The 26,943-nt window shown below is 40.3% G+C and overlaps 1 protein-coding gene across 2 annotated transcripts; it reads right to left on the bottom strand.

Moving 5' to 3' along the window:
* Positions 1-420: 420 nt before the first annotated feature.
* Positions 421-20,839, bottom strand: ZNF26 (zinc finger protein 26). 2 transcript variants are annotated; one of them, XM_040251510.1, is made up of 5 exons: positions 20,394-20,839; positions 19,717-19,953; positions 5,161-5,287; positions 4,828-4,923; positions 421-2,931 (listed from the first exon to the last, which is right to left on the bottom strand). In XM_040251510.1, the coding sequence occupies exons 2-5, from the start codon at positions 19,765-19,767 to the stop codon at positions 1,580-1,582; spliced, it is 1,626 nt and encodes a 541-aa protein (XP_040107444.1). In that variant the 5' UTR covers positions 19,768-19,953; positions 20,394-20,839; the 3' UTR covers positions 421-1,579. The 2 variants fall into 2 exon arrangements, with proteins under 2 accessions (XP_040107444.1, XP_040107445.1); XM_040251511.1 differs by lacking the exon at positions 19,717-19,953.
* Between the last annotated feature and the right edge of the window lie 6,104 nt (positions 20,840-26,943).

Here is a 26,943-nt window from a genome sequence, read left to right as displayed (position 1 = left end):
TTACCACAATGTCAGAGAGCTGCTGACAACACTCTGCCTTGAGATGAGATTCAGGCCATCAAGTCCGGCCTTGTGTTTAAGAGCTGATGGAACCAGATTTAGCCATTTCATCTGATGTCCTAGATTTCCTCATAAATTTAAAAGTTTTCTAGGACAATAGCTCCTGAGTGTTGACAGAATCTTACCAACAGAGTCCACAAGGTTCTTGGTGTACATAAGCAACAACACTATATCATACTATGACCTAAAAATATCCACTTTGGAATATAAGTAGGAATCTGAAAGATTTTATTCTTATCTTAGGAATAAACCTAAACCACACACCCCACATTTCTTTGTTTACTAACAGTTTATTCCAGCGAAACTATTTACCAATTAAAGCCTTTCAGTTACAAGAAATAGAACTCATTCTTCTTAACATTAGCAGAAAATAATATTTTTATTGCAAATATGAGGATGCACACAGAACACCAGAAAACTAGGTTCAGAATATCCAAAGTTATCCTGAGAAATTGAAATGGCAGGAACTAATTGATGGTCTCAGTAAAACTGTGGGACAAGAATGAATTCTGATATTTCCCTTCTGGTTCATGTGAGACTGAATTAGAGAATCAAACATCTGGAAAAGAGGTTACCATGACTCAACCGTGGCAGAATGCTCACCTATGGCTGGTGGGAAGGACACCCTGAGAGATACACCACAAGGATGTGCACAACATAGGAGGAGTATTTCTCCAGAGAATTCTAAGCCACTCTTATCAATCAATAGGGAGCAGACACTGAATTGCTAAATACAATCAATCTTCATTACCATGAGTGCTCTTGGAAAGCAGCCCTGTAATAATGGACAGGCCCACTTATTGAATAAGTAAAATCATTTGGAGTAAGATAAAATCCTTTCATTTATTAAAATTCACATTATTTTAGTTATATTGCTAAGAAATAAAGAGACAATACTGATACTTAGCATTTAATATAAAGAATATTGGAGAATGTTATTCCACGAATTATCAAATATAACAAGTTACATTTAAAAATAAAATACCAAAATTTTAAAAAATGCTATGTAGTATTACTCAGGAAAGTCACACTCCATGACCCTGAACCTTCAGAATATGTTCTTTGCTATTTTCCTATTAGTTACATACTAAAAAAAAAAACAACAAACAAACTACTTTATCCTCCACCAAGAAGGACTTTCTTCACTCCAAAACAGCATCAAATCTGGAACATGACTCCCCATGTAACACATCTTCTATGGAAAAGTGCTTTCCTGATTTACTAAATTCATATGGACTTAATATGCATTCCCCAAATTAAATCTTCATAATTATGCTACTGTATATGATACCATTACTGCTCTTTACCTCTTCAACCTTTCTCCTGTGTATAAAGATTTGCATGACTTATTTCTGAAAGCTTTTGCATGTTCATTCTAAATATGATTGGTCCCTCCCCCAGGACTAATTTTATTAGAATGTATTTTTAGGTATTCCTGCTTATATATCCTGCTTCTATCATCATCTGAATTCTCTCGAGGATCAACTTCCGTGAGTACACCCAAATCTATTCTGATTTCTCACTTGTGAGTTTTTCGATGTATACGAAGCCCTGAATTCCAACAGAAGGATTTCCCACACTCAGAGCATTTCCATGGTTTCTCTCCTGTATGAACTCTTTGGTGTTCACTGAGAGATGACTTCTGAGTAAATGCTTTCCCACACTCACTGCATTTAAACGGTTTTTCTCCTGAATGAGTTTTCTGGTGTATCTGAAGTGATGCCTTCCGGGGATAGGCTTTTTCACATTCGCTGCATTCATAGGGCTTCTCTGTTGAGTGAGTTCTTTGATGTATAATTAGCTGTGACTTCCCACAAAAGGCTCTCTCACAGAAACTACATTCATAGGGTCTCTCTCCTGTGTGTGTTCGCCTGTGTATAACGAGGTATGATTTGCTGCTGAAAGCCTTCCCACACTCACTGCATCCGTAAGGTTTCTCTCCTGCATGAGCTCTCAGATGTGCAGTGAGCTGTTCCTTCCTGCCAAAGGCTTTCCCACATTCACTGCATTGGTAAGGATTATTTCCTGTATGAATTCCCTGATGCACAACAAGTTGTGTCTTCATATTGAAGGCTTTGCCACAGTCACTGCATTGATAGGGTTTTTCTCCTGTGTGCATCCTAATGTGAACAAGGAGGTATGACTTACTCCTAAAGGCTTTCCCACATTCACTGCATTTATGGGGTTTCACTCCCGTATGAGTTCTCTGGTGCACAACGAATGGTGACTTCAAACTAAAGGCTTTCCCACATTCACTGCATTCATATGGTTTCACTCCTGTATGGCTTCTCTGGTGTAAAATCAGTTGTGATTTCCAGCTGTAGGCTTTCCCACATTCACTGCAACCGTAAGGTTTCCCTCCTGTGTGAATTTCCTGGTGGACAATGAGTTGTGACCTGAAAGAGAAGACTTTCCCACAGTCGATACAGGAGTAGGGCTTTTCTCCTGTGTGGACTCTCTGATGAGCATTGAGGTTTGACTTGGCACTAAAGGCTCTTTCACATTTAGTGCACTCATATGGTCTCTCTCCTGTATGAATTCTGAGATGTACAATGAGTTGTGATTTACAACGAAAAGCTTTCCCACATTCATTACATACACAGTTTTTTTCTATACTATGAGTTCTTTGATGCTTAATAAAACATGATTCTTTATACCCATGAAAGTGATCAGTATTCTTTCTTAGACAGCTTGTGGCTGAAGCTAAGTTTTGTGTCAAACTTTTTCCATGTGTTTTATATTTATGGAGTCTTTGTCTTGAAGAAATGTGGGTTTTGCTCAGATGAAGTTTTCCAAATGCATTACAAGCATAGCTTCTCCGAACACTTTCAAATTCATCATGATTTTTCTGGTACCATTCTTCCCAACCGTCTAAGAAAAAAAAAAACAACACTGTAATTTAAAAATCATAAATAAACCTGATATAGAATTAAAACACTTTAGAACTGCTATTTAATGAGTCTTTTTCTTCTGGTCCAGGCCTCTGACACTGGTTGAAAAGAAATAATGGCCTAGTGCACACACACACCATATAACCAAGTGTGGGGGCAAGGGGAAGTGAAATAAACCACAATAAATCCCTCTACAGAAATGGGTAGCCAATTAGCAGTGATGAGAAGTGTTTTTTAAATAGAAGTTTAAAAAATTTAGCCTGCACTTACTAATAAAATCCAATGCCAACTATTTACGCCAATTTTATCATTTCAGGAGTTTACTAAAATGGTGAAGTAACAGGGCACGTTATAGCTAGGTATAACGTTTAGGATGGTACAATGAGATATTAAAACAGGGATTGAGCCATAAGAAAATTAAGGCAAAAACATTTTGGACAGAAGCAAGAGAAACTCCTAGATTTGAGACTTGACAAGCAGGAGGTACTGCTCTTTTAGACTGAAATCACTGGGAGAGAGACATGTTTGGAGAAAGACAGAGGACTTTGTTTTGGATCTTATTATACTGGAGATCTTCATTAAATATTCAAACAGAGAAGCAGGTAGGCAGTTACACCTAAGTTCAGTGCTCAGTAAAAAGCAGGCATCAACAGCACATACAAGGTATTGAATGACATGAGGGATGAGGTCTTCTAGGGCACATGTGCAAATTAAAAGGGATGCCAAAAGAGCCCTGGAGAAGGTCACATTTAAGGTTGGACAAGAGATGTAGAGAGAATGGGAAAGTCCATCTGTGACGCTTGAACACTGTGATGATGAGTGATAGAAAGGCAAGGTTAAAGGAAAGCAGCAACAGCAGGGCAAGGTCTTGACAGCACCCGTCAGACACAAGCCTCAGTCACCCTAGGACGTGACTGCTGTACTGGGGACTTCAGAAGCTGTCCTGTTTCCTCAGGACTGCTTGCTAAACATTTTCTTCCCCAAAGAAGAAAATGGTGGGAAAACTGAAGAGGAAGAGCAATTTCAGAAGTGCCTTCCAATTTCTGCCACTGAGAATGCAGTGTGGGAGATCAAGAGCTCTGTCCTGAAGCATATACAGCTGGAACCAGAGTGCAGGAAGAAGAGAGGAGGGGGTTGGCAGCTCTGCTGTTACAACACTGGGAGGAAAAAGCTTCAGTTTTCAGGATGGTAAAGTCCTTCCAGAGTTACAATATAGAGGAGAAGCCCAAACTTGGACAACTTGAAAGGGAAGAGAAAGAGGAGTCAGGGAAACAAACATAAGGTGATAAAAACCACTTAAGGCTAGGTTTCAGAATTCTTTTCAGAAAAGTGCCCAAGGGACTTTCCCAGTGTCTGGTGCTTAAGACTCCATGTTTCCACTGCAGGGGGTATGGGTTCTATCCCTGGTCGAGGAACTAAGATCCTGCAAGCCATGAGGTGTGGCAAAAAAAGAGAAAGAAAAGTGCCCAAGAAGGTAAGAGTTGTGATTTCCAAATGACTAGTGTGAGAAGAGTGAAGGAAGCAATGAAACCTCCTAAGATGGTCAAGAGGAGAGAAGGAAAAGACTGCAGGTAAAGTTGAGGGAATTAACTGCAGAGGCAAAAGAGAAAATAAGGCCCATGACCACAGTTAGGAATGTGCTCGAGGGAAGGAAACTAACCTAGAAAACAACCTTTGAGCAGTGTGCAGAGAACAGCTCACCAGCCTCTTGGAGTCATGGGAGGAAAGTGACAGCCCCCACCTGAGGACTATTGGGCTCATCCCGAGCTGCTCCAATGGTACCAGGGGTTAGAGAACAGTTCCCACACATGACGCTGCCTGAATGCCAGCACACTTTACTCCCCATCTCCCATCTTCATGGTATCTGCTCACCCACCTGGACAACTCTGATGGGAAACTTCCAAGTTTATGATCCATGGCTCTTCTCCTTGCTCCAACTTGAAGATTAAATCAGGTTTGGTACCATGATACCCTGTTAAGGGAAAGTCACAGAGAATGTAGTCAGACTGCTGAGAACTAAGAGGTCAGGAGGGAGGAAAGAAAGCAGCTTGTTTGCACTTGGGGAAGATGACAGTGAGGAGCTGAGGGTTCAGTAGGGGCTAAGAACATGTGACCTCCAGAGGCTTCAGGGTAGATCAACAAAAGAAAAGGCATTGGTGACTTATGACTCATGATCTGGGCTTGTACAGGTTCATGAAGCTATACTTACCTACAGACACCAGGTTACTATAGTTTTCCAGAGTCACGTCCCGGTACAGGTGTTTCTGCACAGAATCAAGCAGCTGCCACTCTTCCCAGCTGAACTCCATAGATATATCCGTGAATGACAACAACCCCTGTAACAACACACACATTACTCAATAGGCTGCAATTACAGTTGGAGACATGAAAAAGATGTAGAGGACCCAGGAAAGGAGACTATCCTCCACAGTCTGCCTCCTGTGCCCAGGCCACCACTTCTTTTGAGAGGGAATTAAAAATACTACTAATAATTGAGCCTCCATGTGCCACATAATCTTTTGGGTTCTGAAGATTTCAGGATGAGTGAAACCCATTCTGGCCTCAAGAAAGTTTTAGTCTTGTAGGGGGAAACAAACATCTATGCTGGGGCTGGGGCAGGGGTGGGGGAAGCAGTCAACCAGGAGCCCTGTTTTAAGCCTTTTACTATTTTAAGCTTGATAAGAATAAAAATAAAATACAAAAGAACTACTAAAATTTTTTTAATTGGACAAGCATAATCAAGAAATAAGGAAAAGAAAACTATTACGACCAAGACTGTGTGCATTATTCTAGAATATAGAAGCGATTTTAAAATTTGTAAACGATCACTATACAAAGGCAGTTCTGCTATAATGTGATATGTATTTACAAAAAAAAAAAAAAATCACCACTATGAAAAGTCTCAGGCTTATGGGAAGAACAGGGCTGGAGTGTAACACCTTTATCACCACACATGAAAAAAAAGTCAATAAAAAATCTTAATAAAAATAGTAGGGTTTTATACATGTTTAATGGTTAAGAAATATATAAATACCACCACAAATATGGCACTGTACCTTATAAAAGACCTGATGTTTGTGTCAGAAGCACTGTAGTTTATTATAAAATGGTGAAAAGAGGCTTGCCTGAAATCAGAAAGCTCACAGCATTCCCTAACATATTGAAACAAATTTACATTTTTAAAGCAAACATGACAGCAGAATTGACTGTATTTTAAATTTGTTCCAATAAATACGAAAACTTAGAGACAGAAACTTTCCTAGGAAAATGAAAGTAGCCAAAATTTTCCCAGAAAGAATTAGGAAGACCAGACTGATTAGTCCATGATCATAAAATACACTAAAATAGTAATCAGAGGTATACCCTCTCTGTAAAGTAAATAGCCCCACACTATCTAAAAAAGTAAGTTTTATCAATATCCAAGAAACAGAAAATTTCTCCCATTAGATGTAGAGCCAGGAAATGATGGTAAACTCATTACACAAATTTGTATAATCTCTCAGAGAAGGCGAGACAGCACAACTTGCACAATTTCATTTGTTAAAAATACCTAGGGCTTCTCTAGGCATCCAGTGGTTAAGATTCTGCCTGCCAATGCAGTAGACCCAAGTTCGATCCCTGGTCTGGGAAGACTGACATGCCACAGGGCAACAAAGCCCACGAGCAACAACTGCCGAACCCACACTCTAGAGCCTGTGCTCTGCAACAAGAGAAGCCACCTCAGGGAGAAGCCCAAGCACTGCAACTAGAAAATAGCCCCCAATTACAACAACTAGAGAAAGCCCAAGAGTGGCAATGAAGACCTAGCACAGCCAAAAATAAATGAATAAATAAATCCTAAAATAACCCCCCAAAACCTAATGGGGACTTCCCTGGTGATCTAGTGGTTAAGATTGCACTCCCAATGCAGGGGGCCTTGGTTCAACTGTTCAGGGAACTAGATCCCCGTGGTGCAGGGCTTCAGAGAACAGTTCCCATACATGACACTGTCTGAGTGCCAGTGCAGTCAAGTAAAATGAGTATTTTTTAAAAACCTAGATAAAAGTACTAACAAATATTTAGATAAAAACATTAAAATGAATCTTATACGTGCATAAACAACAGTCTATGAAAGAAATTATTCCAAAAAATTAAAGGACACTCCAAACTTTAAAAAAAAACAAAATTGTAACATAGAAATAAGTAACATTAGTACATTAATGGAGAACAATAATCTCAATAGAGAAACAAAGTACTATGATTAAATTTAACACCTTCAAAAATCAGAATTCAGTTCGTTACAGGTTAAAGTAATTTCCCTAAGCCTATAAAAAATCTCATACTTCGTGTGAAACATTAGAAGTGTTCCCTCTAAAATCAGGAACAATTTGAAATTGTTCTTCAGAAACAAGTTGAAATTTTCATATCAACTCTACTAGTCAGTGCTGTCCAAGAAGACCCGGTACAGTGGGAACAAAACAAAATACCAGTGATAAACACTAAGCAAGGAGGAAAAACTACTCTTATTGTCTAAAAACATCTGATTTTCTGACTAAAAAACCTAAGAGAAACAGCTGGCATAATATGAAAACCAATAAGACATATCAACTGGGCAGCAATTTTTTAACAAAATCAACATGCAATGGCTATTTGATACATCAACAGTAACCAACTTGAAAATGTAATAAGAAAAACCACAACACAAATTGACAAAAAGTATTCAGAAATAAAACTTAAAATACAGAAAAATATAACCAAAAATACATGTGATAAAATACATAAATGTAGAGGAAAAGAAAACACAATAGGGAACAAGAGGGCGGAGGAGTAGGTAGATGTGGAGTACATCTCTTTCCACAGATACATCAGGAATACACCGTCAGACACCAGCTGAGAGCAGACAGTACCTGACCACTGGAAAAGAATATAGAGAACCACACAAAACTTCGTAGGATGAAGGAACTAGGGGGAGAAACAGGTGTATTATTAGGACTGGACCTGCCCTCAGAGGGTTGGGGAACTGAAGCAGGGGTCCGATCTCCACATTGGGGCAACTGTCTGGGTCAGAGGAGAAACGTTTAAGGCTGAGAGTGAAATAGCTGATCTGTGGCAGCTTAAATGGAATGAGAATCAGACAGTCCTTGGCACAGCCATATGTACCCTGGATAGGGACACAGGTCCTCTAGAGGGCACAGTGGCTGGGAGCTGGTGCATAGGATTGTGGAGCAATCCAAGGGCGAAGGCTGCTGTTGACTGCAGAGAGACGGACTGAGGGGATGTGAGGGAGGAAATTGTGGTGGGAAATGCCTGTGGAGGAGAGCCAGGCAGCCATGGAAGCAAGGCGATACTGCTGAGTCATGTGTAGGGGGTGGAGCCATTACCATAGCCTCTCTCTCCCTACATGCTAGCATTGGCAGCTGAACCCATCAAGCGCCTGACACACTGAACTCAGAGTAGGACCCCACCCACGGTGCTCCATTAAGTGACTGATGTGCCAAACTACAGAGTAGGACCCCAGCCAGGGGGACCCCTCTATGTGCCTGATGTGCCCAACAACAGAGAAGGACCCCAGGCAAGGGAGCCCTGTAAATGCCTGAACAGGTGGAGCTATGGAGAAAGACTAGCTAAAAGGCCTTCTGATCACCAGCTATCAAGGTCTTGAAAAAGACTCTGATAGGGCCAATAACTCCTGTGGCTGAGGCAGTCCATGTCCCTGCACACTTGGCACCACCAGGGTACCCACTACCCACTACCCAAACAGCTGCACCACCTTCACATTCAACCCTCACTGGGGCAGAGCTGCCACAGGCAAAAAAGTCTTGCGTCTATGCACGTGAGGTCGCTTCGGCCATGTCCAACTATTTACGACCCTGTGGACTGTGGCCTGCCAGGTTTCTCTGTCAGTGAGGTTCTCCAGGCAAGAATAATGGAATGAATTGGCCAATACTGGTTGCAGTCCCTTTCTAGAGCACTATTATTTCCCTCTGCCCTAGGTGCCAACCCCCCTGAGTACCTGATGCTTACAGAACTCCTGTGACTCAAGCAGCTGCACAACTTCCACACCTGGCCGTCACTGGGGCAGACCCAAGTCCTCCAGGGCAGACTCAGGAGCAAAGCCCAGTGGGAAACCCACATGCAGAGGTGGAAATAAAACCACAATTGAAACCCAGGAGCAGTGCGGCTAAGGAAGAGGACCCAAAACCATCCCACCAGCTGTACCAGCTGCAGATTAAATCCACATGATCAGCTAGGCAGACTCTGTATCTATGGAATATATAAAAGGACATTGAGAGCTCCCACAAAAGGAAACACACTAGTTCTGATAGTTGTGGACATTGGAGACAATAACACAGAGGAGTAGGACCAGATTAGAGTCTGAGCTGCCCCCCACATCAGGTCCAGAAACCAGTGCAGTGTTGGAAGGCACCCTAGTGGGGCGAGGTGGACTGTGACTCCCAGCAAGGGAAAGAATGCTGACAGCACTGACTCAGGAAAAATATTTACTATTCTTATATTCTTACTTGTTTGGTAGTTTCTTTTGGATTTTTTTCTTTCTTTTTTTTCCCTCTGTTGTAGTTGCCAATTTTATTAGCACTATGAAATCTAATTAAGCTTTTGAGATTTTTTTTTTAATCACACTTTTTATTGTTGTTATAAAACTCTGCCTCTATGCTAGCCTTTTGCAGTTCTGTGGAGTTTTCCTTTTATTCTTTCTTTTTCTCTCTCTCTTTTTCTAGTTTTAATTTTAAAAAATTAAGTCTATTATTATTTTTTCTACATTTACTCACTGTTTGCTTTCCCTATTGTTCTTTTCCCCTTGCAATTAATCTTTAATGTATATAAATCTTCTTTATCTATCTCTGTTTAACTTTACATACCTATTCTTTCTTTCCTTTCCTCTTTTCATATTTGTTAGTTTTGGTTTCATTGCTTTATCTCCCACTTGCACCTTGCGTTAGTTTCATTTTCCAGTTTGTGGTTTAGTTAGTTTTGTTCTTAACTGGTAGATATCATTTTTGGTTTCCTTTGTTCACTAGGTCAATCTACTGTACTTTATTTTTGTTGGACTGTTTTGATTGTGCTTATGGGTGTATAGGTGCATTTTATATTCCATTATTTTAATTATTATTTACCTGATTTTGTAACTGCCATTTGTCTGGGGTTCATCTTTGTTTTAATCTCACTTAATGCCATAACAAACAACCTGTGGAATCTTTATTCCTGGTCAGAGATCAAACCCTAAGGCTTTGAAGTGGGAGTACTGACTCCAAGATCCTAGACTACCAGAGAACTCCTAACTCTAGGGAGTATCAAATAGTGAGGACTCACACAAAGGAAACCACTTGAATACAAGACCTGGCATCACCCAAACACCAGTAGCACCCCGTGCAGGATGCCTCATCTCAACAAACAAGACAAAAATACAAACCCAATCATCAGCAGACAGGAGTACCACCTCACTCGAATTCTGCACAAATCTCACTCTATGCAAAGCTTACACAAACCACTGGACCAACCTTAGGAGGGAAGAAACCAAAAGGAAGAAAGAATTCAACCCTGAAGCCTGGAAAAAGGAGACCTCAAACCAATAAGTTAAAAACAAAAAACAATGAAAAGGCAGAGAAATACTACACAAATAAAGGAACAAACTATAAACACAGAAGTCCAAGTAAATGAAGAGGAAATAAGAAAACTACCTGAAAAAGAATTTGGAATAATGATAGTAAAGATTATCAAAACCCTTGAAAACAGAATTGAGAAAATGCAAGAAACAATTAACAAAGACCTAGAAGAATTAAAGAATAAACATAGAGAAAAACAACACAATTACTGAAATAAAAAATACTCTAGAAGGAATCAATAGCAGAATATCTGAAGCAGAAGAACGAATCAGTGAGCTGGAAGATAAAATGGTGGAAATAACTTCTGAAGAGCAGAATAAAGTAAAAAGAATGAAAAGAGATGAAGATATTCTCAGAGATCTCTGGGAAAATATCAAACACACCAACATTTGAATTATAGGGCTCCCAGAAGAAGAGAAAAAGAAAGTGTGTGAGAAATTTTTTAAAGAAATTATAGCTGAAAATTTATCCAAAATGGAAAAGGAAATAGTCAATCAAATCCAAGAGGTGAAAAGAGTCCCATACAGAATAAACCCAAAGAGAAACAAGCCAAGACACATACTAATCAAACTAACACAGATTAAATACAAAAAAAGAATATTAAAAGCAGCAAGGGAAAAGCAACAAGTAACATACAAAGGAAACCCCATACATTTAACAGCTGATATTTCAGCAGAAACTCTTAAGGCCAGAAAGGAATGGCAGGATATATTTAAAGTACTGAAAGGGAAATATTTACAACCAAGATTACTCTACCTGGCAAGTATCTCATTCAAAATTGATGGAGAAATCAAAAGCTTTTCAGACAAGCAAAAGTTAATAGAATTCAGGACCACCAAACCAGCTTTACAACAAATGTTAAACGGACTTATACAGTCAAGAAATACAACAGAAGAAGAAAGATCTACAAAATCAACCCCAAACAATTAGAAAATGGCAGTAGGGACATATATATCAGTAATTACTTTAAACATGAATGGATTAAATGCTCCAACCAAAAGACACAAACTGGCAGAATGGATACAAAAATAAAACATTATATATATATACATGCTGCCTACAAGAAACCCACTTCAGACCTCAAAACACATATAGACTGAAAATGAGAGGATGGAAAAATATATTCCATGCAAATGGGAAGCAAAATAAAGTTGGAGTAGCAATTCTCATATCAGACAAAGTAGACCTTAAAATAAAGAAGATTACAAGAGATAAGGAAGGTCACTATATAATAACCAAGGGATCAATCCAAGAGGAAGACATAACAATTGTAAATATCTATGCACCCAACATAGGAGCACCTCAATACATAAGACAAACACTAACAGACATAAAAGGAGAAATTGACAGTAACACAATAATAGTAGGAAATTTTAACACCCCACTTATACCAATGGACAGATCATCAACACAGAAAATTAATAAGGAAACACAGTCTTAAATGATACATTAGATGAGATGGATCTCATTATCTTCAGGATGTTCCATCCAAATGCAGAAGAATACACCTTCTTTTCAAGTGCACATGGAACATTCTCCAGGACAGACCACATCTTGGGTCACAAATCAAACCTCAGTAAATTTAAGAAAATTGAAATCATATCAAGCATCTTTTCTGGCCACAACGCTATGAGACTAGATATCAATTACAAGGAAAAAACTGTAAAAAACACAGGCACACGGAGATTAAACAATATGTTTCTAATTAATGAACAGGTTACTGAAGAAATCAAAGAGCAAATAAAAAAATTCCTAGAAACAAATGACAATGAAAACGTGACAACTCAAAACCTACGGGATGCAGCAAAAGCAGTTCTAAGAGGGAAGTTTATAGCAATGCAATCCGACCTTAAGAAACAAGAAAAACATCGAATAGACAACCTAACTTTACACCTAAAACAACTGGAAAAGAACAAAAAAAAAAAACCACCAAAATTAGTAGAAGGAAAGAAATCATTAAGATCCAAGCAGAAATAAATGAAAAAGAAATGAAAGAAACAATAGTAAAGATTAATAAAAGCTGGTTCTTTGAGAAGATAAACAAAATAAACCCTTAGCCAGACTCATCAAGAAAAAAAGAGAAGAATCAAATCAACAAAATTAGAAATGAAAAAGGAGAGGTTACAGTAGACAATGGAAAAATACAAAGGATTATAAGAGTCTATTATGAACAACTATATGGCAATAAAATGGATAACCTGGAAGAAATGGACAGATTCTTAGAAATGTCCAATCTTCCAAGACTGAACCAGAAAGAAACAGTAATTATGAACAACTCAATTACAAGCACTGAAATTGAAACTGTAATAAAAAATCTCCCAAAAAACAAAAGCCCAGGACCAGATGGCTTCATAGGAGAATTCTATTAAACATTTAGAGTAGAGCTAATGCCCATCCTTCTAAAACTCTTTGAAAAAATTGCAGAGGAAGGAACACTTCCAAACTCATTCAACAAGGCCATCACCCTCATACCAAAACCAAAGACAATACAAAAAAAGAAAACTACAGGCCAGTATCACTGATGAACACAGATGAAAAATCCTCAACAAAATTTTAGCAAACAGAATCCAACAACACTAAAAAGCTCACACACCATGATCAAGCTGGGTTTATTCCAGGGATGCAAGGATTCTTCAATACATGCAAACCAATCAATGTGATACACCATATTAACAAACTGAAGGATAAAAACCATACAATGATCTCAACAGATGAAAAAAAAGCCTTTGACAAAATTCAGCACCCATTGATGATTAAAACTCTTCAAAAAATGGGCATAGAAAGAACCTACCTCAACATAGTAAAGTCCAAATATGATAAGCTCACAGAAACCATTATTTTCAATGGTGAAAAACTGAAAGCATTCACCCTAAGATCAGGAGCAAGACATGGGTGTCCACTTTTACTGCTATTATTCAACATAGTTTTGGAAGTCCTAGCTACAGCAGTCAAAGAAGAAAAAGAAAAAAAAAGGAATCCAGATTGGAAAAGAAGTAAAGCTTTCACTGTTTGCAGATGACATGATACTGTACATAGAAAACCTGAAAGAGACTATCAGAAAATTACTAGAGCTAATCAGTGAATTTAGCAAAGTTGCAGGATACAAAATCAACACGCAGAAATCACTTGCATTCCTATATACTAACAATGAAAAATCAGAAAGAGAAATTAAGGACTTAATCCCATTCACCACTGCAACAAAAAGAATTAAATATCTAAGAATAAACTTACCTAAGGAGACAAAAGAACTGTACACAGAAAATTGTAAGACACTAATGAAAGAAATCAAAGATGACATGAACAGAAAACAGATGGAGAGATATTCTGGGTAGGAAGAATCAATATTGTGAAAATGACCATACTACCAAATGCAATCTACAGATTCAATGAGGTCTCTCTCAAATCACCAATGGTATTTTTCACAGAACTAGAACCAAAAATGTCACAATTCATGTGGAAATACAAAAGACCCCGAATAGTCAAAGCAGTCTTGAGAAAGAAGAATGGAGGTGGAGGAATCAAGCTTCCTGACTTCACATTATACTACAAAGCTACAGTCATTAAGACAGTATGGTACTGGCACAAAAACAGAAATATAGACCAATGGAACAAGATAGAAAGCCCAGAAATAAACCCATGCACCTATGGGTACCTTATTTTTGACAAAGGAGGCAAGAATATACAATGGGACAAAGACAGCCTCTTCAATAGATGGTGCTGGGAAAACTGGACAGCAGCTACATGTAAAAAAATGAAATTAGAACACTTCCTAACACCATACACAAAGATAAACTCAAAATGGATTAAAGACCTAAATGTAAGACCAGAAAATATAAAACTCTTAGAGGAAAACAAAGGCAGAACACTTGATGACATAAATCAAGGCAAGATCTTCTGTGACCTGCCTCTTAGAGTAATGGAAATAAAAACAAAAGTAAACAAGTGGGACCTGATTAAACTTAAAAGCTTTTGCACAGCAAAGGAAACTCTAAGCAAGGTGAAAAGGCACCCCTCAGAATGGGAGACAATAATAGCAAATGAAACAACTGACAAAGGATTAATTTCCAAAATACATAAGCAGCTCACACAACTCAATGCCAGAAAAACAAACAACTCAATCAAAAAGTAGGGAAAAGACCTAAACAGACATTTCTCCAAAAAATATATACAGATGCTTAACAAACACATGAAAAGATGCTCAACATCGCTCATTATCAGAGAAATGCAAATCAAAACTACAATGAGATATCACCTCACTCTGGTCAGAATGGCCCTCGTTAAAAAGTCTACAAACAACAAATGCTGGAGAGGGTGTGGGGTAAAGGGAACCCTTCTGCCCTGTTGGTGGTAATGTAAATTGATACAGCCATTATGGAAGATGGTATGGAGATTTCTCAGAAAACTAGGAATAAAACCACCATATGACCCAGCAATCCCACTCCTAGGCATATACCCTGAGGAAACCAAAATTGAAAAGGATACTTGTATCCCATTGTTCACTGCAGCACTATTTATAATAGTTAGAACATGGAAGCAACTTAGATGTCTATTGAAAGATGAATGGATGAAGACACAATGGAATATTACTTGGCCATAAAAAGGAATGCATTTGAATCAGTTCTAATGAGGTGGATGAATGTACAGCCTATTATACAGAGTGAAGTAAGTCAGAAAGAGAAAGATAAATATCATATACTAATATGGAATCTAGAAAGATGGTACTGAAGAATTTATTTGCAGGGCTGCAATGGAGAAACATACATAGAAAACAGACTTATGGACATGGGGAGAGGGAAGGAGAGGGTGTCTGTGGAGAGAGTAACATGGAAACTTACATCACCATGTATAAAATGGACAGCCAACAGGAATTTGCTATATGTCTCAGGAAACTCAAACAGGGGCTCTGTATCAACCTAGAGCGGTGGGATGGGGAGGGAAATGGGAGGGCGGTTCAAGAGGGAGGGGTTTGATTCATGTTGAGGTTTGACAGCAAAAAACAAAATTCCGTAAAGCAATTATCCTTCAATTAAAAAATAAAAAAAGAAAACACAATAGCCCAGATACAGGAAGCAATGTGTCTACTGACAGATGAATGGATAAACATACAACACACACACACACACACACACACACACTAGAATATTACTCATCCATTAAAAGAAAACCCACAACCTTGCCATCTGTAACAACATGGATAGAACTAGAGGGTATTATGCTAAGTGAAATAAATCAGACAGAAATACAAATACCGTATGACTTTACATGTGGAATCTAAAAGATTAAATGAACAAATAACAGAACAAAAATAGACACATTAAATACAGATAACAAAAAGGTGGTCGCCAGAGGTGGAAGGATGGTGAAACAGGTGAAGGGGATTAACAGGTATAAATCTCTAGTTATAGAACAAATTAGCCATGGGGATTCAGCATAAGGAATATGGTCAATAATATTGTATGGGGACAGATTACTAGACTTGGGGTAGAGATCATTTCATAATGTATGCAAATGTCAAATCACTATGTAGTAAATCTGAAAATACCATAATATCATGTATCAACTATATTTCAAATATATTCATATTTTTTTTAAAGAAACCGAAGGACGTGAGTAATTAACATTTATGATATATAGATTCAATATGGTATAAATATATTCTCAACAAATTAATTTATAATTTCAATGTAGTATAAAAATACGAAGATATTACATTTTATTTCATCTAATGTAAGTATTTTCTAATATTCATGATAAATAAAATCATATATTTGGACTACAGCTGCTACAACTGGAAAATTAATGATAAATTACAATCCATGAACATCGAGACCCATGGATGAAAAGAGAACTAAATGAGCCAAATTCCAAAGAGGGGAGAGCTCTTCCCGGATAAGCTAGGAGTGCTCTGGCTGTTTACTTCACTGAGGGCATTTGTCCAGCCTGAGAACAGGTAGGGTGGGCTCAGCTGAGATAGAGGATGACACCAAGAGAAAGAGAAACCAGTAGAGCCTTCGGTGCCCACCCTGGACAGCAGGCTCTTCCCACCGAGTGTTTGCTGAGTGCGGTCAGTGCAGGAACTGGGCAGGAAAGGCAGACTGTTTCTCCCATGGTTTCAAGGCACCAAGGATACAAAGTACGCAAGGAAGGAGCCTGCAATCCGCACACCCCTTGAAAACAAGGTGGTCCAAGTTCAACTAAAGCAGCAATCCAGCCCCAAACCAGCTTGATGCCCGTTTAGATGAAATGATCAGTCACTCCCCATCTGCACAACAAAGCAAAGGGGAAACAGGCTCTGGTAGAAAGTAACATTGAACTTCAGTCTCTGTGGTTCTTTTTGTACCAAGTCAGGTACACAAACACACACATACACAAGTAAAGAAAGAATAACAGAGCTAACTTGGCAAAATAACAATGGGGGAATCTGGGTGAAGGGTTTTTTTTTTTTTTTTAATACAATAGAGGAGGTTATTTTATTCTATTTTTGCTACTTCTCTAGTTTTGAAATCATTTCAAAATAAAACATAAAATACAATAAACTCCTTGGGCTCTCCAGATGATCGTTTGCATACTTAAAGGGCCCTTCACAAGCTAGCCCTGCTCTCACTTGCTCCCCATTCTGGCCATATGCCTTCTTTCCACTACACAATGCATCTGCTGGTTCCATGGCAAGGCCACCAACTTAGCTGCCTCCAAAGCCTGGAATGTGTCATGTTCTGTGCCTTCATCTGCCCATGATCATCAAGTTGTCATTCAGATTCTGCTTAAATGCTGCCCCAAGACAAGTAGCCACCCAGCCACTCTCATGTGCACAAACACCCACAGTTTTGTTCATGATGTTCCTCTGATATGTTTTACCATCTCCCACACCCTCCACAGGGTTATGGGCCCTGTTAATCTTGTTCACACTAGAAAATTACCTGGCATAATAGTCAATTAATGTTTGCTAAATACATGCCCTCAAAAACAAGGAAATACAGTTTACATTTGTCAGTCTCTTAGGTCCCAAGGGCAATAAGAGCACAGACTCTGAAGACATTCTGCGTGGGTCTGAATCTTAGCTCTGCCATCCTCGTCTCCTTGTTTCCCTTACTAGTTTGGAACTGTGGGCCGCCTCCCCAGTTTCCTCAGCTGTACAGTGGGGACATACTTGCCTCACAGGGCCCTGAGACTTTAATGCCGTCACACACACAAAGTGCCTAGGCCAAGAGTGGTGTCTATTAATGTCATTCAATAGTTGTAAAGTCTTCTTTATTAATAGGTCCTGTACACTTACAACAGAGAAGGCAATGGCACCCCACTCCAGTACTCTTGCCTGGAAAATCCCATGGATGGAGGAGCATGGTAGGCTGCAGTCCGTGGGGTCGCTAAGAGTTGGACACGACTGAGCGACTTCACTTTCACTTTTCACTTTCATGCATTGGAGAAGGAAATGGCAACCCACTCCAGTGTTCTTGCCTGGAGAATCCCAAGGATGGTGGAGTCTGGTGGGCTGCTGTCTATGGGGTTGCACAGAGTCGGACATGACTGAAGCGACTTAGCAGCAGCAGCAGCAGCAGCAGCAGCAGCAGCAGTACACTTATAATGTTCATTTATTTTATATTTCTTAATTGCTATCGGAAATACATTCTCTCATTGTACTTTCTGTATAATTATTGTTTAAAGACAAAAAGTTCATTGATTTTTGAGGTTAATTGTATCCCTCAGGCCACCTTAACGAAATCCTTTCCCCCGACACCAAACCCCTAAAAAAATACTATTACTATACTATTACTAATTGCTTCTTTACATCCTGCTGTCCACGTGCTAAGTCGCTTCAGTCCTGTCTGACTCATTTTGACCCTGTGGACTCTGGCCCACCAGGCTCCTGTCATGGATTTTCCAGGCCAAGAATACTAGGCAAGGGTTGCCATTTCCTTTTCCAGGGGATCTTCCAGACCCAGGGATTGAACCTGCATCTCTTATGTTTCTTGCATTGGCACTCAGGTTCTTTACCATTAGTGCCACCTACACTCCTAAAGGAAATCAACTCTGCATATTCACTGGAAAGACTGATGCTGAAGCTGAAGCTCCAACACTTTGGCCACCTGATGTGAAAAGCCGACTCACTGGAAAAGACCCCTATGCTGGGAAAGACTGAGGGTAAGACAAGGGGGTGACAGAGGATGAGATGATTGGATGGCATCACGGACTCCATGGACATGAATTTGAGCAAACTCTGGGAGGTAGTGAAGGACAGGGAAGCTTGGTGCGCTGTAATTCATGGGGTCGCAAAGAGCCAGACATGACTGAGTGACTGAACAACAACAACCACCATCTATACTATTACTAGTCACTTCTTTACATCCTGCTGTCCTCAGCCTAATGCAATCCCTTCACCTCTTAGAAGGTGAATATCTGTAGCACACCCGGCATTCTGTTTGCTCTGGAAAAAGTGCTTTAGACCTATAAATTCTGAAATCCAAGAAGCACCTTTTGGCTTTATGAAATACTTTCAAGGAACTGCACATCATGGCTTCTAAGAAGTTCTCTTTTCTCAAGTTTGTAGGGGAAAAACCACTCTCCAAATGTTCTCTCACCTCTCCTGCACCCCAGCCCCTCTTTAATGCAGCCCTTGTCATTGTCCTGAGGCCTCTATTTGGTCCTTTTGGGGGCTCTACTCCTATACCTATAACTCCTATAGTTAAAGGCATTAACGTAGGTGCCTTTAATTGGTACACGTTAGTGGAAAACTCCCATCTGAGTTACAGACTCAACTGTAGGCACCACATATTTAATACCTACAAAGCTACACTCTGAGGTCTAGTGGTAAAGAATCCACCTGCCACTGTAGTGGACATGGGTTTGATCCCTGGTCCAGGAAGATCCCACATGCCTCGGAGAAAGTAATCCCTTGCACCTCAAACTAGTGAGCTCCTGCTCTAGAGACCAGGGACCATAACTACTAAGCCCACATGTTGCAACTACTAAAGCCCGCTTGCCTCAGAGCCTGTGCACAAGACAAGTCACCGCAATGAGAAGCCCAGACTCTGTAACTAGAGAGTAGCCCCCACTCATTGCAACTAGAGAAAGCCGGAGCAGCCCTACCCCCGCCACCACCTCCCCCAGCCACAGGAAAAGATAAATAAATCTTAAAAGAAGGAAAAAAAAAAAAAAAAGCTACATACACTCTTGTCCCTGGATACTTCTTCCAACAGTGTTCTCAAGACCGGACACATCACCGGTGTACCAACAGCTCAGGAGTTCAGCATTCGCTGTTAAGTCTCCCTCTGGTTCAGTCCTCGAACCACCTGCACGTTCCCGAGGCTCTCTCCTCTCACAACACTGCTCCTTCCCGCTTTGAATCCTTAAACTCCTTCCCCGCCATCCTGCCCAACGACTCTGTGCGCCAGACCACAGCTCCTCTAAAACAAGAAACGTACGTGATTTCTTTGCACTGCCAGCATCAATCTCTGGATCCAGCTCACGAGGGTGCTCAGTATACAAGCACCTGAACAAGCTAATGAACAAAAAGGAGATAATTTCCCTGCTGATGCCCTGAAAATCTGGACGCGAAGACAACTCTATACTTGTGAGTGGAAAACCTGAAACGATAGAGGATCATTTCCTTCACAAGGGACCTCACTGCCCTCGGAATTCAGGGTCCGCTGTAGACAACAAAGCAGAGTAACTGCCCACGGACAAGGCACCGGACACCAAGTGCCAGAAGACAAGGAACGTTTCTGGAGACTCAGGGGGATGGCGGGGATTATGTGAGTTCAGGCCGTGGTGTGACCGTGAAGGGATGAAGAGGTCCGCCCTCACGGCCGAGTCAGCTTTCTTAAGTGAGAAAGTCCCTACTTACCGAACACGAAGCTGTCGGGAACCTGGTGGCCATCCCAGGCTGTTTCGTGCAGGGTGCGGAGGAGAGAACCGAACTCTGAGGATATCCCTGCTGGTCCCACCCTGCCCACCAAGAGGGGGTCCGCGAGCACCAGGCACCTGCCCCTCCGGGGCTGAGTCCCTCTTAGGGAAGGGGCCTCCTGGCCCGGGCAGAGGAAACTTGGACAATGAGTTTGTACCGCTCCGCAGCCCTGATGCGGGAGGGACCGAGGCCGGGCTGGCTGCCTCTACGCCGGGATCGACCGTGGGGGCTCAGCTGGTCAAGATCCTGGTTTGCACAGGATGTTCTGGGCCAGGGTAACTTCTCGTCTTAGCTAGCTCGGCAGTCTCTGAAACAGAACGCCCCCGCCCCGCCCCCGAGCACAGAAGCCCTGCAAGATACAGCCTGTTAGGCGCGGACTCCTTTACAGCCGCAGGGCGGCGCAGGCGGAAGTACGTCACGTGACGACCACGGCAGGCAGAAAACTACATCTCCCAGAATCCTCTATGGAGGAAGAGGGCGTGGATAGACGGGCGAGGCCTCATGGGAAAGGCGGGCGGGCTCTAAGAGAGTCGGTAGCCGTCATTTACTCCGCTGCTCAGAGAAGAGTTAGCGTCTGGGCAGTGGCCGGTGTTGGGTCTTGAGGCCAAACCAGGTAGAGTTCGTAGAGGAAGGCACAGCAGAGAACAACACCATGTGAGACTATGAGGCGCAGTGCACAGGTATAAAGCTGTACTGAATATCAGTACACGAAATAATAGTTACCAACTTTATAGAGGAGAAAGTATAGTAGATGAGAAGTAGAAGGACATCAATATTGGGACAACAAACGTGCAGTTGTCCAAGACAGAGCAAACAGTAGTCAACTGGAAAAAAAATGCACAACCTGAAAGTTGAGTGTTCTGTTTTATTCTGTGGAGAAAACTGAGGACTTAAGCCTGGGACACAGCAGCTCAGATAACTCTGAGAGGGGACTGCTCTGAAGAGGCAAGGGGGAAGTCAGGATCCGTGGGAGTTTTTGCAACAAAGATCTAGTCGTTGGAACATCAAAAGATTATTGATTAAAGAGAACTAGATTGTTGGGAGCCAGCGTGAGGAACTCCGCCCATGGCAAAGGTCATGAGGAAGGAAGCTTGGCATACACAAAGGCATGATCAAGCCTCAGGAAACCCCCTGTTCCCGAGCATCTACCCCCAAAATCAGAGTACTTTACGGGGAGCTGTCCCCCATAACCATTTCTCTCAGAGAAGGAGTTAAACTTGCAGCTCCAGTTAATAAAAATTCCTGGGCGTGACAAGAGTGTTTCAACTTACGAACTCTGAAGATTTTCTGGCCTGCCTGATCAGGCTCATCTGGCCTCAAGTGATTGTTTACAGCCTCCCAACTGTGAGAGGCACGGGATGTTTTAAAACTTTCTAAATACAGACTCTTTTGAGAAGTTAGAAGATCATTAGTATAGTATTAGTGGGTTGATTAGGAATTATATTGGTGAAGGGTTTTTTTTCATTTGTTGTGCCAATAATTACTGCTAATTCCCTGCCCTGGGTGTGACAAGGATGTCTCAGGTCAAACCTCTCTGCTGACAGACTAGCTCGTGTGACAACCTCTCAACCATAAACAGCACAGAGAGTTTGGAGTATTAGCATAGGGCTTTTTTCATTGATGAGTCAATGATTGCCACCAGGCCTCCATATCCTTAGGCACCTGGGAATATATTAATCAATGTATTTGGAATATAGAAAAGGAAATATAGTAGTTTTTTGATGTTAGCAATACTAGACTTTTTGAGTTAATGAATTTTTTCTTTTGTTATAGATCACTGTACTTTGTTATAAATCACTATAAATCACTATGCTATGTAACAGTGTAACTTTATCACTATCTTAAGACAAAATAGATCTTAAGGGGAACATTGGTGAAGGGTTTACATTGTTGAGCCAATATTTGCTGCTAAATCCCCATATTCCTGCCCTTATAATGAATATAACTAGCATATAAGAGAAATAAGTATTAACCTTTAAGATTAATCATGTTAAACCTTAGGTTAAGTAAATTCCTTTCTTGATTATAACTCACTATACCCTCACCCTATAGGAATGCAACTTTATTTGGAGGGTGGCGCCTGATTTAAGAAAAAATCACCCCTGGAAAAATAAGTTTTCTGGTTAACTGACCGGTATCAGAAAGGGCCATAAAATGTCAGCAGACCTCATGGCTAGAAGATGATGAAACTCATAAGACCTTTGTATAATTTTATATGAAGCACCTGATTGTGACAAGGGTCAGGTCTGCTGACCCCCGCGTGACTCTGTATTCATTCCTATGTATAACAAAAAGGTATATAAACAAACCTGAAAAATAAAGAAATCGGGTCAGTTTCTGGAAAGACTGACTCCCCCGTGTCGTTTCTTTCTCGCTCCCCGTTTTCCTGGCTGAATTCCCATCTGGTACCATTAATTTTCCTACTACACTATCTGTTTCTAATCTCCCTCTATATCTGTAATTAAATAAGTTTTTTCCAGGACACCGACTCCGTCCCCACCTTCGAATTACCCTGGATCCACCGGGGCTGGACCCCGGCACTAGATAGCTCAAGTTAAGGGATTAACTGCTTTCCCATCTATGGGAAGATACAAGAGTCTGAGCTCACTGAAACCATTCCTTTAATACACACCTCAGCTGTCTGGGGCCAGTATTCTGTGTTTTCTCATCCTGAGATCCCCTCAAGGCTCACAGGTGGCTGTAATGTGATGGCTTGAAGGCTGCAACATCCTTTGTTTACTGATATGGTAGGCAATATTTAACTATAAATTAAACATAATTTTAAAAGGTCTTTCTGTCTGGAAAAAAATTGTTTAAAAAAAAGTCTTATCTTCAACTGACAGCAAATGAAATAGGGAAATACAAAACTGTAGACAACACTATGCATTCATTTGTGGGAGAAACTAAGAGCAATGATGACAGGAAATTTCATAATCTTAAGTAATTATATGGAGTAGGAAATGGCAATCCACTCCAGTATTCTTGCCTAGAGAATCCCATGGCCAGAGGAGTCTGGTAGGTTATGGTCCATGGGATCGCAAAAGGCTGGACACGACTGAGCGACTAAGCATAGCATAGCATAAGTAATTATAGTAGTTATAACAGTAAAGACTAAACAGTAAGAATTGAATTCTTAAAAAGCTAAAGAACAAAGTAAGCCTAAGGCTTCCCTAGTGGTCCAGTGGTTAAGAATCTGCCTTGCAATGCAGGGGACATGGGTTAGATCCCTGGTTTCAGGAAGATCCCTCATGCCTTGGGGCAACTAAGCCCAGGTGCCAGAACTAGGTGAGTGGCAACTCCTGCCACCACTTGGGGAAACTACTGAAGCCCAGGCACCTACAGCCCATGCTCTGCAACAAGAGAGGCTACTATAATGAGAAACCTGTGAACCACAACAAGAGAAAGGCCCACACAACAATGAAAACCCAGAGCAGCCTAAATAAATAAATAGATATATATTTTAAAAAACCCAAACAAGGTAAATCTAAAAAAGGCAAAGCAGAGGAAATACTAAAGAGAAAAAAAATTATCCAAAATTAGCAAGGACAGAAAAAAAGTGAAATAATACTGTGAATCCACTCAAAGTAACTGACATATATAGAACACTGTAACTAAAGATATTAAATATACATAACTTTTATATGCACATGGGGCATTCTCCAAGATAGGTCCTATGTTGGATCACAAAACAAATCTCAATACATTTGAAAGGACTGCACCCATAAAAAGTATATTTTCTGACAATGGTAGAACTAAATTAGAAATAAACCCTAGAAAAATGTAGGAAGTCCCCAGGTTTTTGGAAATTAAAAAACACAGTTTCAAGTAATTGCTAACTCAAAGAAGAAATCACAGGAAAATTAGAAAATACTTTGAACTGAATTGAAGTGAAAATGCAATGTACTGTTAATGTCTACATCACTAGAAATCCAAAATCCTGAGCTCTTTCTTTTATTTCACTTACCTCCAATTTAATCTTCCCTTTCTATCCGAACCCAGAACTGCTCAGTCGCTATTCAGTTCAGTTCAGTCGCTCAGTTGTGTCCGACTCTTTGCGACCACATGAATCGCAGCACACCAGGCGTTTGAGCATTCTTTGGCATTGCCTTTCTTTGGGATTGGAATGAAAACTGACCTTTTCCAGTCCTGTGGCCACTGTTGAGTTTTCCAAATTTGCTGGCATACTGAGTGCAGCACTTTCACAGCATCATCTTTCAGGATTTGAAACAGCTCAAGTGGAATTCCATCACCTCCACTAGCTTTGTTCGTAGTGATGCTTTCTAAGGCCCACTTGACTTCACATTCCAGGATGTCTGGCTCTAGATGAGTGATCACACCATCGTGATTATCCAGGTCGTGAAGATCTTTTTTGTACAGTTCTTCTGTGTATTCTTGCCACCTCATCTTAATATCTTCTGCTTCTGTTAGGTCCATACCATTTCTGTCCTTTATCAAGCCCATCTTTGCATGAAATGTTCCCTTGGTATCTCTAATTTTCTTGAAGAGATCTCTAGTCCTTCCCATTCTGTTGTTTTCCTCTATTTCTTTGCATTGATCGCTGAAGAAGGCTTTCTAATCTCTTCTTGCTATTCTTTGGAACTCTGCATTCAGATGCTTATATGATCAGTCACTATTATGATCTCATAAAATTCCCAAGCAAATTGTACTCTTAACAAATCCCTAACATGCTCTATGCCCTGTTCTCTGATGGAAGGAAACTCAGCACTTAAGATCTTTCTTAGGCTGTTCTCCCATTTGAATTGTCATGTCATTTAAGTAAATGTAAATGAATAATCCCTAATACTACTCTTTTGAAATCTTACCGTATTAGACCTTAGTCTAATTCTAAGGGGAATTGGATTAATTCCCCTTATTCATAATTCTGAAACTTTTGTTATGATCTAAAACTGCTACTGCCTTAAAACAGTGCAGAACTATTTTTAGGGAAGAGGGTCTAGGATTGATATTGGTTTATAATGAAATGGCAGGAAGTCTTGGGAAAGTGTGTGACAGAAATAGACAGCTGTAAGAATAATTAATGACAGTGTATAGCAAAGAGGAAAATAAGGAGGACATTAGAGTGTGTAAGGTATGATAGAATACAACACAGAGATAACCGTTCTGTTCATAGAAGATTAGGGATAGTGATTGGGGCAACTGCATGCAAAAAGGAAGTAAAGCTACAACAGTGAATACATGCATACCTATTTGTTTCTATATTTTCCAGCGATTTAGCGTAGGCTTTTGCTGTCATTTGTTTGTTTTAATTGGCATGGGAATTGATGCTGGAAATGAAGTAGAAGGTAGATGGGTTACAGGGCTGAGCAGCTGGAATTTGTCAAGCTGAGTAAATTGGAGTTTTGTTTTCCTTGGCACTAAAAAGGAAACAGTTTAAGGCAGGAGCTGAACTCTGCTGAAGTAAATAGATAAGATGACCACGTCTATCACTTTTGAGATCAAGGAGACCTACCCTGACCGCGCATGCACAGAAAGGCTCCTCTGGGGTCAAAAAGGAAGGGGGTGCTATCCCATAATAGGCTAAAAGATGCACATGCATATTGGGGAAAGCCCTGGTCCAGGTCAGATGGGGAGAAGGAAGCGATATAATTGGCCAGAGAAAAACAAAGACCCAGAAGAACTACCCTCGGATAAGCGATCACCTGTCTGGCACACTCCTTGTTAAGGAGGATGCCTGCCCTCTTCTCTTGGTGCATATTTCTGCCCTGTTTTTGTCTTAAATAAATAAAATGTTTCTCTGTGTGCTCTCTCACATATTATGCTGTGTCCCTAATAACAAACTTTGTGCCTGTTTTCAAGTTTTTCTCTCCCCGAAACACTTGTTTTCAACAGGGACAAGAGCCAGAGAAGCTTCAAATCTAGCTTCTAGTCTCTGGTGGTTAGAATTCCTGGTTTTCACCCCAGCTACCCCAGGTTCATTTCTTGGGCAGGGAACTAAGATTCTGGTTCAAGCCACCACTCACTGCTGTCTCTGTGAGATCAGAAAAACCATGCTTAATTAATGCATTAAAATTTTTATTTAAGATTTGTTTGGATGCAAATGCCAGTAATATAGCTCAGATTAGCTTAAACTAATAGAGAAAATGTATTAGCTCTCATATATAAAATATAAATGTATATGTAATTATATAAATGTACTTCCCCCCTCACCACCTGGGAAGACATCATAAATGTATATAACATATGTATTATATAATGTATAAATGTATTAAATTATAAAATAAATGTATAGCTTTTCTATAATAACTGAAAGGAACAGGCAGTAGGCTTCAGGAATGACTTGATTCAAAACTTCAATCAGCATTACACTACTTTCTCCCTATCTCCATTCTTTCCGGTTGGCCTCATTTTCAGTCAAGCTTTCCTCATGAAGTAGCAGAGGAAACCTGACACTTCTTTCATAACCTTGGCTTATTGTATAAAACCAATACTTCATTGTCTGGAGCTCCATTGAAATCACATAGATCAAGCA

The sequence above is a fragment of the Oryx dammah genome, unplaced genomic scaffold, assembly GCF_014754425.2.
Source record: "Oryx dammah isolate SB20612 unplaced genomic scaffold, SCBI_Odam_1.1 HiC_scaffold_12, whole genome shotgun sequence".
In the NCBI taxonomy this organism is placed as follows: domain Eukaryota; kingdom Metazoa; phylum Chordata; class Mammalia; order Artiodactyla; family Bovidae; genus Oryx; species Oryx dammah.
This window is presented reverse-complemented; position numbering and strand designations above follow the sequence as displayed.